The sequence below is a fragment of the Solanum lycopersicum genome, chromosome 2 (assembly GCF_036512215.1).
Source record: "Solanum lycopersicum chromosome 2, SLM_r2.1".
In the NCBI taxonomy this organism is placed as follows: domain Eukaryota; kingdom Viridiplantae; phylum Streptophyta; class Magnoliopsida; order Solanales; family Solanaceae; genus Solanum; species Solanum lycopersicum.
In genome coordinates, this window is record NC_090801.1 from 64719263 (window position 1) to 64736630 (window position 17368).

At 32.1% G+C, this 17368-nt stretch overlaps 2 protein-coding genes across 2 annotated transcripts; one reads left to right on the plus strand and one right to left on the minus strand.

Annotated features, from left to right (window-relative positions):
- Nucleotides 1-3621: 3621 nt before the first annotated feature.
- On the minus strand, nucleotides 3622-8608 carry LOC101256744 (vicilin-like seed storage protein At2g18540). The gene is made up of 4 exons (XM_004233669.5): nucleotides 6121-8608; nucleotides 5848-6014; nucleotides 5677-5757; nucleotides 3622-5272 (listed from the first exon to the last, which is right to left on the minus strand). Exons 1-4 carry the CDS (start codon nucleotides 6533-6535, stop codon nucleotides 3779-3781), a joined length of 2157 nt encoding a protein of 718 aa, XP_004233717.2. The 5' UTR covers nucleotides 6536-8608; the 3' UTR covers nucleotides 3622-3778.
- A 6007-nt stretch (nucleotides 8609-14615) lies between these two features.
- LOC101251641 (scarecrow-like protein 15) lies at nucleotides 14616-17206 on the plus strand. The gene has a single exon (XM_004232335.5). The coding sequence runs from the start codon at nucleotides 15267-15269 to the stop codon at nucleotides 16875-16877; it is 1611 nt and encodes a 536-aa protein (XP_004232383.1). The 5' UTR covers nucleotides 14616-15266; the 3' UTR covers nucleotides 16878-17206.
- Nucleotides 17207-17368: the final 162 nt, after the last annotated feature.

The following is a 17368-nucleotide window of genomic DNA, read 5'->3' on the forward strand; positions in this document are numbered from 1 at the left end:
AATAGTCAACTTTATATTAAAAAAAATAATTTGGCCTACTGCTAGTACCATTTTCTCACAAGCTGCCCAACATATTCGGTGTGAACCTATACATAATACCTATTTTGATTGATTGATTAATAAGATAATAGGAGTTCAAATTTTTACAGTTTCAAAATGTTATTCAATTTGTTTTATATATCACGGTTAAACAAAATTAACTGTTTTAATATAAGTGAAAGGTAGCAAATATTTTATAAAATTTGCATAAATTAGTGTAGACACTACCGTTATTATTTATTTCTTTTATTTTTAGATATAGAAGTGGTAATGATTAAAAGTTGAATTAAGAAGTTAAGTCGTAATTAGAGAAAAGACATAAAACGGATTAGATCAAATGAATGTTCTTTGTTGGGCCAATTGTAGTTGTGCTTTTGACATCAATTAAAGGAATCTGATGCAGATTTATTTTTTCTTAACATTTCTCAGTACCAATTTGACTTTGAAATTACATCTAATCTTGAACAACAGTGCATGAAAATGAAGGGTTATCATCAGTTTAAGTAGCAACCAACTGTCTTCTAATTATTATATAATATTTCTGTAATAGTAGTGACATACTTTGGGCTAATAAATAAATAATTAATGAACTATTGTGGAAGGTTTATGCCTTAATCTTGTCGCTTTATTCTTGTTTGGTAGCATAATCAGGAATAATGAAATATGATTAATTTCTGGATGACGTCATAAACTATGGTCTCTCTCCACCTAATCTTCCTTTTTATTTAAATATATGCAATATAATTAGGTGCTTGCTCTTTGTCTAAGACCTGTCAGAACTGATTATTTACAATTTATTCTCTTCTCAAAATTAAAATAAAAAATCATGATTGCAAAAATTTACTATAACAATAAAAGAGAAAGAAATGAGCATCTTTGAGAAACCTATTTCTAAAAATTACGATAGATAGTTTGAGATGGGAAACTATAAAACTAAAATAACAGAATAAATTACAAAATCAAATGTCACAAATATAACTGATCCAATTTTTAGTTTAGTCACTTTTGGTGGCTGTTGAATTGCAAACAATTTTACTACTGATTAAAAATATAGAGATGTTGACTTGTGGCATATGGAGAGTAAAGTCAGGCCAGGAGGCTGTAACTAAAGAGGGCACTCAAGCTGTATGCAAGTTTTTCATCACTGCCAAGCCATAAATGCAAAGTTTGTTGTACCAAAAATTACTGTATCACTGAAAGATTTGAATTCAGGATTTGTTCATAAGTCTATGATAAATGGTCAAAAAATACTACAAGAAATAAATAATTATCTTTGGGGATGATTTAATTAGTATGAAGGGTAATCATCTGTTTAATATCTTTTGAGTGGAGGTTTTATCCGTAAAGCGTACTCATCCCATAAGAAATTGAATAGTATAACGTGCTCATCCGAAAGACAGAGACTGAATTAATGGGGCTGTCACGAAAGATATGGGATATCCAAAACATTAATCTTGTAGGTCCCATAATTGGTTCATGATGCCTACATAATATCCAAGCCCATCTCCATTTCACTCTCAACACCACCTATCTTGTTTCATAAAAAGAGTACACCATTTACTTTTGTACTTTTATATACTTCCATCCTCCAAATTTTATATAATCACATTTGCTTGACACGTAAGATATTTCATCAAATTTTTTGGTATCTTTGTATTTATTGGTAGTATCGGACTTTGTATGTATTATTTCATTTTCCATCTTTAATTGCAGCAACAAATCGCATCAGTATATCAGAAAGGACATACGTACGTACTACTCCTGTAGTTCATCAATGCTCACTGCTATGTGGTCCTCAAAACCCTATTTTAAAGTGTTTCTAAAAGTTCTAAAGGAGGAAAAGTAGTTATTTAATTCGATTCACATTTAATTACGGTAACAAATCCAAATTCTCAACACAAATACTTTAGCTATAATATTCCTGATGGCCTAATCACAACAACACTTAATTAACTAAAGAAATACAATTAAAGTTACTGAAATGAGAAACTTAGGGTCCGTTTGGCCATTGCGATATGATATCATAATATGAAATTAAAATTTTGTTTGGACATGCGATATAAATTTTGGTGTTATATATTTTCTCATAAACATAAATATTTAATAAGTTCTAAAACTATTAAATAGCCCAAATTGTTTATTCAATCTTATCAAATAGACAAAAAATTATAAAATGGCATAATAAATTATTAGAAATCTATTTGTTCTCCACTTAAGTAATTGTTTCAATCTAACTTTTACTTCTCATCAATATATTTGAATAAAAAGGAAACACCGTTCACAGATCTTCAAGATTTTACTACTCAACAATCGTGAAGTGTGAGTTAAAGTGACCATATGTTGGTGAGAATAATAAATTTTATTCCAATGAGAATAATAAAATTTAAAAAGTAATGATGTGAATTTTATTTACATGTGAAATAAATGGTTAGTAGATATAAATGTGGGGTTGTTTTAACAAAATATAAACTTGTGGGTTAATTTTTGGTATTAAAATATCTCAAATCATCATATGGTATTCTGTATAATTCCATATCATGGTTTTTGGAGAATATGAAATCACATCTCATGATATGGAATCAGCGTAAAATCACATGTCTAAAGTTTGATTCCATCTCACGATACCATATAGCGTATGATATCGCATGTCCAAATGCCTACTTAGACTCTAGAAGAAGAGAAGAGGACTTAGACAATTCTTTCACAATATGCATGAATTCTCCATACCGTTGTGACAACTCTTTTATCTCTACTCAACCTGAATCCCGAACAAATCTATTGTTGGGCTGTTTTACTCTTGGGCCTCTTTGTGGTTCAGCCCAGGGCCCAATAGTTTGTATAGCCTCTGGGCTCTTTGTGTTCAACAATTACCATACCCCTTTTGCCCTTCCTCTTTTCATTGGAAAATTGGCAATAGATGTATGACTTAAAAGTATCTGTTACTGACTGTTATCTTTTCGTATTTCTATAATGTATTATTTGTTTTTACCGGTGTTCTTTTTCTCTAATGCTTTGTATTTCTATAATGCATTATATTGTTTTAGTATTTGCTACAATCTTCTTTATTTTGTGAATATTTTATCAAACTGCTCTAAAATTCGATACTTTAATTTATGGTATGTTTCAGAGAAGAGTGTGTCAGACTTTATCGTCGAGCATGTTATTGTTGTTAAAGAAAATGTGGACCGTGTTTCCTAAATAAAAAAGACGGAATCCCACAACACATTTGAATCAGAATTTGAATACGATTTAAGTAATTAAAGGGATTAGAAGATAAGGTCAACATATTCAACAATCTTATACACTCTGTTTCTAGCTGCACTTACCTTTATTTTCCCTTTTTTTTTATTATCTCTCTATTATTATCTGTATTCTGGAACGACGAATTGCTCTACTGTTTTTCTCTAAACAGAGTTATTCATATTAAAGACAGAAGACAGATTCGAATGAGAGAAGTTCACCTCCATGTTTGAGTCCCTGTGCAGCAACAGACAATGATTTAAATGTATGAACTGCTTTCATCCAGATAACATCCTAACACCTTCTGCTACATTGCTGGAGACTTGCCAGGGAAAAGTGATCTATGAAAACTTGTTTCGGTGTTATTACATAAACTCATAAATATGACAGCAAAAGTAAATGAAAAGACGTACACACACATGAGATTATACAAAAACGTAGAGACTATTCAGCTCCTGAGAACTTGCTGAGTACACTAGTTACACAACACACTCATAGGCTAGTTTGAGGAATATCCGTTCATTTCAGGTTGGCCTGGCTCCTCTTCCTCGGTTTCTTCTTGTTGATGCCTCTCTTCTGTTTCTTCCTCCCGTCTCCTAGCTTCTTCTTGTCTTTCAGCTTCCTCTTGCCTTTCCCTCTCTGCCTCTCTTGCTGCCTCTTCTTCACTCCTCCTTGATTCCTCCTCTTGTCTCCTTGATTCTTCCTCCTCCTCCTCCTTCCTTCTTGTTTCTGCTTCTTCTTCTCTTCTCCTTGCTCTCTCTGCTTCTTCCTCCTGTTGTATTCTCCTTGCTTCTTCTGCCTCTCTTTGTGCTTCTTCCTCCTCTATCCTTCTTGCTTCCTCTGCCTCTCTCTCTGCTTCTTCCTCATGTTGCCTTTTTGCTGCTTCTTCCTCCTCTCTCCTCCTTGCTTCCTCCTGTTGCCTTCTTCTTGCTTTCTCCTCTCTCCTTGATTCTTCCTCCTCCTGCCTTCTTTTTTCTGCTTCTTCCTCTTCTCTCCTTGCTTGCTCTGCCTCTCTTTGTGCTGCTTCTTCCTCTTCTTGTTTCTTTCTAGCTTCCTGTCTCTCTCTTTCCTCTTCCTCTTCCTCTTGTCTTCTCCTAGCTTCCTCTTCTTCCTGTCTCCTCCTTATTTCCTCTTCCTCCCTTTTCCTTGCTTCTTCCTCTTGTCTCTTCCTTTCTTCCTCTGCTTCTTTCTCTCTTCTCTCTTCTTCAGCCTTTCTTGCCTCCTCTTTCTTCTTCGCTTCCTCCTCCTCCTTCCTCATTTCTTCCTCCATCAACCTCTTCTCTTCCTCAGCACAAGATGTACACTCCAGTATAACTGAATCACCCTGTGCTTCAAGAATCTGATGCATTGTTGTGTTGCCCACATTGAAAGATGCTTCCAATATCTGCCTATCCAATGTTCGGAGGACCGATGCCTTCCCCGTTAAGTACTGAGGATGATGTTTCTTTGTAGTTGTGCTAAACCCCACAAACACAAATGAATTGTTATTGAATGCCATTTGAGCCATAGGATCAAACCTTGGCACAACAAATACATCCCCTTCTTCCACTTTAAACCTCATGTTTTTACACCCTGTTCCACTCTTTGAGCAAACTACCCTCACCATTCCTTCTCCTTGAATTGCTATTCCAATTTCAGTAGCCATTGGATTCCAATGTGGCCCCATCATTGATCCTTTCGTTAAGTTCACTACGTAAATACCAATTTGCGAGCCCTTTAACGCCGGCAATTTCTTCCTGTTTATTACCGTGCTCCACCCGTTGCAATTCTCAAAATCTGGTTTCTCTTGGAATACATTGAACAATTGAGAACTCTTCTTTTTATTCCTTCGGTTGTCAAAGAAACTATAACTACCCCTTCCTAAAACAGTCTTCATGAACTGAGCCTCCATCTCCCATAAGTTCTTCTTCTTCTTAGTTGACTTTGGCACACCGTGCACTATGGCTGGTACTTCTGTTCCAGCCAACACTTCTTCTATCACATCCTCTGGTACCTTCATAAACAAAATTTTACATTAATTAAAATGACTCCCCAACAAGATGGGACTCTTTTTATTACTGTGTGTCAATTCAAACTACTCGTCACATTAATTAATTGGGCTAAAAGAAAGCCCAAGTAATATTAAAAACTATTGAGTAAAAAATTCTTACAATACATCTTGATAACAGCTATGATTAAGTGATATTCTTAACTAGCATTTTTAAACACACCAATTTATGACCAAAACAGCATTGTTGGCTAATCACTAAGGTCTTATTATACAATTATAGCTGTTGTGAAGTGTGTAATTAGGCGGTTAAAGAGAATTAGTTAATGATATTTTTCGACCGTAGCCAATATATAAATATATAGTAAAAACACACTGAATTAAAAAGATGGAGTAGGGAGTTGTTATACATGAAATGCCGCTTGGAGGACTTTCTTGTCGAATCCAAGAACCATTTTACGGATGCTGGAGTAGGGCTCACTCAGTGATTCCTGTATATATTAGGAAGAAATATCCATCCTTAATTAAAATAAAAATGAATCGAATAATTAAGCTTTTCGAAGAAGGCAAAGAAATATTACTCGGCCTGAATTGGGAAAAATGGAATAAAGTCTAAGTTTGTGTCTGATAGGGTCTAAGTCACTCTCTAAGAAGAAAATAGATCCAAAAGGCAGCCTGAATACATCTCCTATTCTTAAATCCACTGATTTCTCTTCATTTTCATTCATCCAAGTTAGCTTCCCCGACCCTATGAACATATTTCCACAAACAAAAATAAAATCAACATAAATAGGTTATTATCTCAGGAAGTTTGTTCATGATATATTTGAGAAATCAAGTGTATATATGAATACCAGTGTGAACATAAAAAACCATATCTGTATGTAGAACAACGGGAAGGAAGAGGGAGTTGGGTTCCAATGTGATGAATTGAAGATGATAGGTTGTTCCATCAGCTACTGTGACTGATGAGACTTCACCATTTTCAGTTGAAATAACTGTTTTTCTTTCTGCTCTTTTAATCAGAGGACCTAAACCCCATTCCCAACCTTCATTTTCTCTTTTAGCTCTTACATCGATAAACACGCTACTGATGATAATAATCATAAACAGTAGAAACTTGAACAAGATTTTGCAACATTGAATCGACATACAATTTTTCACCGACATTGCTAGTACTTTTATCTTTTTCTTAAAAAAAAAAAACAAAAATATGGAGATTTGTAGCAATGGAGAGGTTTTGAAGGTGTGAGTTACGTGGCATTTCATGGACAGGTGCTTCTTTCAACTTGACACGTGCTCGTCTCATTCCATGCACTTATTGTAGTATTTTTGCTTAGAATTTTTACGTGGCATTTCATGGACAGGTGCTTCGTTTGGCCAAATATACTTGCAATTTTCGTTTTCCCTCGATGAATTTGATATTTTTTCAACTTAAGGCTATGTCGGTTTAGTATATTAATAGTAAAATTTAAATCTAAATCTTTTAAAAATATATGATATCTATTTAAAATTCATGATATAATGAAAAAAAAATATTTAAAGTATTTTGATCAACACACATAATTTAAATTTCCAAAAATAACTCACAGTTGAAACCTAATATGAAATTTTAACAAGAACATTTGTCTCGTAAAATTCACAAATTCAGTGTCAGTTAATTGGTTGTTATTCGGACATTTGGATAACACAAAATTTTTGGGAAATGTTAAATTAAAAAATTAAGAAATTTAACGTAAATATACAACATATTATAATTTCTAAAAAAGTTTATCACTTAATTATTTTTTTTAAAAAATCCTTCTATACTTTCCTTCCATTAAATAATATATTATTACAATGTACCGGACATTTAAAAAAATGTCTTCGAGAGCAATGAAAACTTTGAAATTTTAATAATTAATTTTTTTTAAAAAATAAGATGTAATTAAAGCATCTTTAGATGGACTTAAAAGCTGATCAATCTGACTTAAAAATCATCTTTTTAATTTATTAGAGTGTTTAATAATTATCAAAATAATTTATTTAAATAAAAAATAACTTATTTCAAGTGAAAAGCTAAAAGCTATATTTTAGTCTTCTGATTTATATAGTTTTCCAAAAATGAATGATCTTTAATTAGCTTTTTCGAGCAACTCGTTCAGGGGCCATTATTGGTTATGCCTAAGGAGAATTTTTGCAAATATCCGTTATAGTAAATAAATTTAATTATACTTTATAGTCGTAGCTCGCATTATTAGGGGTTGCAGCTATGGTTCAAATTGTATTGTTTGTATAATTTGTGAGTGAATTCGTACGTATTATGGTTAGTTTGAATAATTGAGTTATATTTTGATAAATCTAAAATATAAATTTATACAAACACAAACATCTAAATTTTATCAATTATACAAATAATATTTTATAAAATTGTACTATATAAAAGTTATAGAAATTATATCTTAAAATTTCAAATTATACAAACTCAAAATCTCAGCCTACATAATTATCACTAATGTTAATCGCGAATAATAATTAACTAAAATAATTATTATAATAACTAATTAACTAATATATATATTACTTAACCACGTAATTTTTCCTTTTATCTCCCCAATATAACTGGAACTGGACCTAAAATTTCCTTGTCCATCCATCCACACGGTCGGGATCTAAATTGTGAAGAGGCCCAATTTTCATAATTTACCCAAAATTGTCCGCTAACGAAGTGCAAATCTGTGTATTGATAATGGAAAAAATAAATAAAATAAATGGGCCATTTACTTTTTAGCCCATTTGTTTGTATCAACTTTTGCTATATAAGCCCTTGTAAAATCACCAATAAGCCTACCTCGTATCAACATATTTAGTCTTCCATACTTCTTTGTTTAGTATTGAGTTCGATATAATTTTTTCTGTGGTTTTATATTTGTTGGTGAGTCCGTTCTAGCTAAGAAAGTTTATTGTAAAATTTATGTCAATCACAAGAGTACCATGACTAACTTAGTTGAGTTAGATATGATGGCTTTGATGTTAATTTAGATATGAACTACATTCATGTTTGTTATGTCTCAGTTAATTGTTAAGTTTCAGTTTCGTAATAAAAAAGGAAAATCATAGAATTAATCAAGAAGGTTATCTCTTCTAAAATTTAATAAAAACAAAAAAAAAATGTTACATTTATCATCTCTAATAAGAATCATGAGATAAATAAAATTAATATAAAGTACACATTTTATACGTGAAGATGTAAATGGAACTCCTAGGTATATGCCTTCATGACTGTTTAATTCTAATTTTATAAACTTTGGGTGGTCCACATTGTCAAATTTTTCTAAACCCTTTAGACGCCCAAGAGTGGAAAAAAAACAAATAAACATTGAGACATGTGAAACGTGAGAAGCCAGAGTAAGGCTAGTTATATGATAGAAAAAAAAGTTGATGAGAAAAGAAAATATATGAATCTATAGAGGGTATTTTGCAAAGTGAAATCGACGTATCCTAATAATCCATTTAAATATGGAATAGGACCACCATTCATATATGTTTTTGCCTTTCACCTTTTTGTTTAGCTATATTAATCACATACAAGATACCCTATCGATCACACTTTATATCTCCACCACCACCCCTTTCTTTCATCCGCGCAATCGACAAATTATTTATACTAAATTATTGAATTGTAAGAAACGAGTCACTAAAAATTTTATATTATATAGAAGATATGATACGTTTAGATGTATTAATTTATTTTAAATTTTCAATATACCAGTCTTTACACGAGGAGATATTTTTTTTAGGATTTAGACATGAAGAATAACTTGTTGACGAGTACCAACAAAAGATTCAATTTTTGGAAATTTGTCTATTCTTTTTTGTTGCACTTTTATTATTTCATTAGGTACATCTTTCTGTCAAGATTAGACAATTGAGAGAAAAAAAAATCATCTAGTGACATTTTTTTTTAGTTAAAAATTATCAACTTTGATATCCCATCGTATTCCATGGTTTTATTAATTTGACTACACTACACCTATGGGTGTCTATTCGGACGTAACAACAATAATAACATATCTAACATATTTAACCGATAATTCTGTAAACTAAATTTAACAAAAGGTAGGATATACACATAGCAAATTTAATTCCTACCCCGAGAGATAGAAATATTTTTCTAATAAATCCTTAATAAAAACATCAGTTTGAGAAAGAAAACAAAAGAAAATAAATCAAGACCCCACTTAATGATTTGAATTTTTAACTTATTGTTAAAATCTAATATTTATTGAGATTTCAATTAATTTTTTTATACACATCATATCGAAAGTGAGGGAACCCATAGCCAATAGGCTACATTCGTCTCTCGCTCTTTTCATGTGTGAGCTTAATATTTGGAGATAGGGCGGAGATACAAATATGAAAGGATTCACTTTTTGATAGAAAATTATATTTTTTATATATGATTAAAATAATTTTATATATATACATAATAAAATGTCAAATCTCCTTCGACTACTTCATGTATCTATTCTATTGATTTTTAACTTTTAAAAACTCCTCTATTTAGAGATAGGACAATTTTGTTGATTTATTTTGTTTAAGTTTACAACAAACTTCATAGAATATCTTCAAAAATAAGAAGGAAAAAAGTGTTTTTTTTGTGTGATGAGTCATAAAAGGATGGGTGGATGATGTCCACAAGTACTGTGTTTATTGGCATTTTATTTTAGGGAGAGTTGTATGTCCAAAATGACACATCTTTTTCTTTGATTGAATTGTATTAATCACAACACAGAATCTCAACCCCTCTTTTTCTTTTGTATCTTTGAAGCTTCTTCTACCTTTTCCACCGTGATATGTCCCATCTACTCACGAACCTTAACTCCTAAGTACTTGACTTTTTTTTATAAATTGGAACTACTATTCATTTCTCCTTTCTTTATTTTTCTTAAATCACGTTTATCAATCTGTTCTTATTCATCATATTTACTTATCTTAATTAAATGTATGCCTACGAAAATTAGAATTTTCACTAAAAAAATATAATATAAGAAGCATAGTTATATATACCGATGATAATAATTTTCGGACAAAAAAAAAAAAAGCCAAACCCCCCCCCAATTTGTGATTTACTTATTTTGATAATAAAATTTTATGTCGTTTTAAATATTTTTTATTTTTTACCGTGTAGTATTTAACAGATTAGATTAATTTAATCTAATGTATCTCCACGAACTACTGAAATTGACTTTAGAGAAAGCAAAAAGTAACGAATAAATCACAACGTAAATTAAAAACATCGACTAATTTACTCTCATTTCTCTAAATTTCATACATATTATTCGCACTTGATATTTACGACGAGAGTAAATAACATATAACTATATACACTCATAATGCACGCAAGAGTTAGCCGGTCATTGTAGTTATCACTTTATCATAATTTAAGAGTCGTTTTCAAACTTGAGTGAGAATATTTCTCTCAGGAGTAGTTCCTGTGATGTCATTAGAGAAAATTATATGTAAAAAAAGTAGGTCTGATTTTCGTAATATTCGAAAAGATGGACAAATTAATGGGAGATGCTTTGCATGATTGAATAAGATGTTACAGTAGTATCACTATCACAACTTTGTCAATCTGGATTGTCATCCTTATATTAACATCTCCTGTTCTATAAATTTTATATAAAAAAAATAAATAACAAAGTGATGCTAAATAATGCAAAGTTGAACCCTCACCCCCACTTGTAACAAATATGAGGTTGCCTAATTGTCTAAGTGCTATCCCCTTTGCCATATCTAACATTTTTATTTTTTCTTGAGTCGAAGATTTATAATTCGAAATAATATTTTATAGAAATAAATCTATATACACATTATTTGAACTTCTTGAAACATATGTTACATCAATTTGAGAAAATATCCGATAAACGGAGACGTCATGAATTTATGTGTCCCATATTATTGTTATCCTTTTATCAACTCTATCACTTAGCTTGAGTCTTGTGTAAATTATACATCAAAATTGATTTTTCGTGTTTTGTCCCCTCATTTTCCCCTTCCCCACCACCTACCAAGAAAAAGAAAGAGAAAAAAAGAAAAACACTTCAACTTTAAAGACCCTTTCTCCACCAATTGAGGCATATTATTTGCTGTAAAATGGTGACACCCACTATCTATGGTGCTAGCTTAGTTTTGTACGTAACATACAAAAAAAATAAAGCCTCACAAATTAAAGTTCATATAGAGTATGAAATGTCTTCCAAAAAAATTTATAAACAGGTATTTAATGTGTTCAAAATTTAATTTTCAAACGATTGACATATAATGAAATCTTACGTATATATTTTTGTAATCTACATGGAAAATAATACGTATGTTCAAGGGTGGATTTATGCTTAGCTAAAGTATATCACATGATACGATTTTACGGAAAAAAATATTAAATAGATATATATAATAGAAATGAATATTTACCGACTTGAATAATAGTAACATATGTGAGTTGTATTTTATTTATGTGGTATTTATTTTTAATATGACGTATAGTATTATTATTTTTAATTAAAATATATGTAACATCCCTTATAAAAGTACTTGTGTTTGCTACTACTTACTATGTTTTATTAACTCTGCAATTAATTACACTCTAGATATGCCTATAGAAAGAAGTTAAACACGTATAATAACACAAAAGCTAGGATTTGACTCATGTATAGAACTCATGTCAGGACAAGTTGAACTTTTTTAATTTGCTATAATCACTTTGGAAGAAACAGATTGCATAAGTCTACACCATATGCCTCCAAATTAATTTTTTTTAGTGAAAAAACAAAATAGGAATTTTTTCAAAAAAAAAATGTAAAGGTTTAATGTTATGGACCCTTTGATCTTTAACAATCATAAAGCTGAAGAAAGTCATAAACAATAACTTTAATTTGCTATAAAATGAACTTTGCTATGTTATCATTTATGTAAAAGCGATAATGATTTGTACAAAAAGATTAGCATAAAAATCTTGAATGATTACACCTTCATTGTATTAGATACTTTACTTTTAATAAGAGCGTTCAGACTATACCATATATTTTTAAATTACTAAAACTCGTGACTAGGGAGGAAAGAAATATTTATTAATGACTAAAATTAAAGCTTGATTAAGACTTGACAACTTTTTATAATACTATTAAAATGCAACCTATCAACTTGACTAAGAAAAGAGTGCGCTGTAATCTCCTTAATTAATCTTAATATCATATGTTGACGTTTTCTTTAATTTTAGAAAAAAGGTCATTTCAAAAGTTTAATAAAGAAGCTTATTTCTTCTTCTTTTTTAATTTCTTTTTTGTGTATGCTAGAATACTTTTTTTTTTCTTTCAATAAGTTATTTTTAGGCATGAAGAAGAGTATATGAAATTTACTAAGTCACAAATTCAAATTGTAAAATCATGATTCATTATAAATTAGATCATTTGCTTAATCAGACGTGCATGAACAAAATTCTTTTGATAATTTTATCTAGTCTAATACGAAATAAAAGAATGGATTGATTAGTCAATTATGAGTGCACTATCACCCATTAACCAACAGAAGAATATATTCTCGTTTTTCTCTTCCTCTTCCTCTTCCTCCTCCTCCTCCGCTCAACGCGTACCCTACGCGCATCCTTTATTCACTAGTAGCATGCTATCATGCATATACATTTCAGACAAAAAGGAGTCTAGTGGGCCCAATAATGGGCTCACTTGTTGTGGGGCCCAATAATGTGAGAGTGGTGGGGGGGGCTGCATTTGTTTAGTTAAGCCTGATTTGAGGTTGATCTGATCCGATCAGATCCAACGGTGACTTTTTGATGAAAATTCTAAGATGCTTGTTGTCCACAAGGATCATCGGACGATCCATATGCGATCTCCAGAATCGGCTCATTGATTCGAATTAATTTATGAATTATTTGGGTAAATTTTGTATGTTATTACTCTCTCTGTTTAAAAAGAGGGATCTTGTTTGACTTGACACAAAATTTTAAAAAATGAAAAAGACTTTTGTGATCTTAAATTAAAGTTATATCAAATGTACTAAATTGTTCTTCAATCTTATTACCAGAAAAGAAAAGAAATTATTATTTTTTAAAACGAAGGCAGTAGTATTTAGTATGGGTAAATAACTAAATAAATATGCCCACCCATCACTTTGCTTCTTTTTGTGGACTTTCTTTAGAGCTGTGGGCTATTATGCAACTTTAACAGCCCAAAAGTTGACCACTTTCTGTCATTTTCATTCACCCCTAATTTCAACTTTTAAACAAGAGAGTTTTGAGTTTAACTTATGTCCGTTAATAGTCATTTTAGTATTCAATATTTTATAATAATTATGAGTTGTAGTAACTAACTCATCACCCAAGACAAGACAAATAGTTATAACTGTCTAACTTTAGCTTGGTTAATACTCGCTTTCTCCTGCTAGTGCATCAAATTACAATTGTTTAATTACATATTGCAAGTCTTCGGATTCGAAATTTTGGAAAAAAGCATGAGTGATTATTCACACCATGCATCTTTATTTGTCTACGATATTATTTTGAGATATTCATATTTTACTTTTCTGTTTATAAAACCAATTGAATACCATTCTGCTCGGACTATTAAATACCAGTATAATATTCATTTTTTAACATTCAGATCATGACTTATATTTAAAAGGATGATTTTGTATAATTAATCTTATTAAGTCAATAATGGACAGCTATTTTTGACGATATGATACTCCTGATTAATCTGACTTTCATTCGAATCACACGAGTTTGGAAATGGTCATAATTAATTACGCGCACTTCCATTTTAATTTATATTTTAGCTTCATTTTTAAAACATGAGAGTCGAGAATATTATGTTCAACTTTTGAAAATTTTACTCCACTGCTTAATATACAAGTATATACGCACTGTTAACAAAGCATCAGGGCATAATTAATTTGACATGCATTGCACTTACTCTATTTTGGAATAACGTCGAAGCTTCAAATAATTCACACGAGGATCTTCAACTAATAAGCAATTAGATTTAGAAGATCGTGCAAGTTATAAATATTTTTTTTTTTTGTGTAGTTTGGATATTGATTCTTCAAGTTCATTAAAATCTATATGATTCAAAAGTACACAAAACTTACTACTTATAGGTCAACATAGTTAAATTTTTTGAATATCATAAAATAAAAAGGATAGTTTTACTTCTTTTTTTACAACTTATTTATATTTTCAAAAGGAACTAATTGTAAAGGTACAATTAAAAAAAAATTAGAACTACTTTTATCTTAATTTTGTCAACTGACTATTTTGAGATCATTATCATTTCTACAAAGATGGACCATACAAACAATAACAATCTAGTCAAATCGCACTAATTTCAAGAAGGGTAGTACGTATATATATATATATACCTTAATTTTTACTTCAAGATAGATTGTTTTTGATAGACTATCAGCTAACTAACGTGTACATAAGAAGAAGAGCATAATTATATTTGGCATGCTAATCATCAATTTGGCATTGGAAGTTTGGACATCATAAAGTGTTAGGAAAAGTATAGAAAAGCCTTCTTTTTCTTTCCTTTACTTTCTTTGTTTGTGGTACACAATTATAATACTTCACCTTCACGACTCTTATCCTACAAAAAGCATGCTCGTGTCTTGCATGTTCCAACTATATATCCATGCATCTCCCATATAATATAATGCACCCTCCCATCCCTGCCCAAAAAAATTAAAACCTCTCCCATGCATGCAATTAGCCCCCCCACGCACGCAAAGATAAAAAGCCAACAATCATTCATCTCCACAAAAAGCTACCTTCCATTTCCCCACCCAAAGTTTTCAGAGCCATTCAACAGCTCTTCTATTAAAGCACACTAAAAACCCTCACGCCAATACTTAAAAAAAAAAAAAAAAAACTTTCTTGTTAGTATCATACAACTCTTTTTGAGACTTTGGATACGGCTAACAACAATTCTCTCCTTTTTTCAGAGAAATGAAAGTGCCCTTTTCCACTAATGATAACGTAAGTTCTAAGCCATTGGTTAACAGCAACAACAGCTTTACTTTTCCAGCCGCTACCAACGGTTCTAATTTGTGCTACGAACCTAAGTCAGTGCTCGAGCTCCGTCGTAGCCCAAGTCCTATAGTTGATAAGCAGATTATAACAACGAATCCTGATTTGTCTGCTCTTTGTGGTGGTGAAGATCCTCTTCAATTAGGAGATCATGTTCTGAGTAACTTTGAAGATTGGGATTCTTTGATGAGAGAACTTGGCTTGCACGACGATTCTGCTTCGCTTTCAAAAACGAATCCTCTCACCCACAGCGAATCGCTGACTCAGTTCCATAATCTCTCCGAGTTTTCAGCTGAATCGAATCAGTTTCCTAGTCCTGATTTTTCTTTCTCAGACACTAATTTCCCTCAGCAGTTTCCGACGGTGAATCAGGCAAGTTTCATCAACGCCCTTGATCTCTCCGGGGATATCCACCAGAATTGGAGCGTAGGATTTGATTATGTGGATGAACTCATTCGTTTTGCTGAGTGTTTCGAAACAAACGCTTTCCAACTCGCACATGTGATACTGGCACGCCTCAATCAACGGCTCAGATCCGCAGCAGGAAAACCTCTCCAACGAGCTGCCTTTTACTTCAAGGAAGCACTTCAAGCGCAGCTCGCCGGATCAGCTCGGCAAACTCGTTCTTCAAGTTCCTCCGACGTAATTCAAACGATTAAATCTTATAAAATATTGTCAAATATTTCTCCGATCCCTATGTTCTCTAGCTTCACGGCGAATCAGGCCGTGCTTGAGGCAGTTGACGGCTCCATGCTAGTCCACGTCATCGATTTCGACATCGGACTTGGTGGTCACTGGGCTTCCTTCATGAAAGAGTTAGCCGACAAAGCCGAGTGCCGTAAAGCCAACGCGCCGATCCTTAGAATTACGGCTCTAGTTCCTGAAGAGTACGCTGTGGAATCAAGGTTAATTAGAGAAAATTTAACCCAATTTGCTCGTGAACTCAATATCGGTTTCGAAATTGATTTTGTCCTAATTCGTACATTCGAATTGTTATCCTTCAAAGCGATAAAGTTCATGGAGGGAGAGAAGACAGCGGTGCTTTTATCTCCCGCTATCTTCCGACGGGTCGGGTCAGGGTTTGTAAATGAACTCCGTCGAATATCCCCTAACGTGGTGGTACACGTGGACAGCGAAGGACTTATGGGTTACGGTGCAATGTCTTTCCGGCAGACAGTAATCGACGGGCTGGAATTTTACTCTACACTACTGGAATCACTGGAGGCAGCAAATATCGGTGGTGGAAATTGCGGGGATTGGATGAGAAAAATAGAGAATTTCGTGCTGTTTCCTAAGATAGTTGATATGATCGGAGCAGTAGGGCGGCGTGGAGGTGGAGGATCGTGGAGGGATGCCATGGTGGATGCCGGATTCCGGCCGGTTGGACTAAGCCAGTTTGCCGATTTTCAAGCAGATTGTTTATTGGGTAGGGTACAGGTAAGAGGATTCCACGTGGCAAAGAGACAAGCAGAGATGTTGCTTTGCTGGCATGACAGGGCCCTAGTAGCCACGTCAGCTTGGAGGTGTTAATAATAATAAATCTAACCCTAAACTAGTTTTAATTTAATAATAGCAGTGATTTGGATCTTTAGCTGTATGGTTCAGTTTTAGGGGTTGGCTTAGCATATATAACAATAGATTAAGAAGAAGAAAAAAAGAAAAAACTCAAAAGAAAGTTGCATGGTCCTTTTCTTTTCTTTCTCCAATTGTGTTGGTAACTATCTATCTTTTGTAATTTTGTAGCTTAATTTGGAGTCTCAAGGTTGGTGTCTCTAATTAGTGGATAATTGCAATTTGTAACTCATTCACTATTTAATTTGAAAGGATACATCACCATTTTCAGTTCAACTATGAACAAATGAGTACTCCAATTCTTCTTATTTGACATGTACATGTTTTTAGATTCGAAAATAATTAATTTTGCACTTTCTATATAATTCATAAAACTATAGTAACTATGTTTTAGATCACAAATTTATAAAATCTTATATTATACAGATATATTAACTCAATTTTAAAAA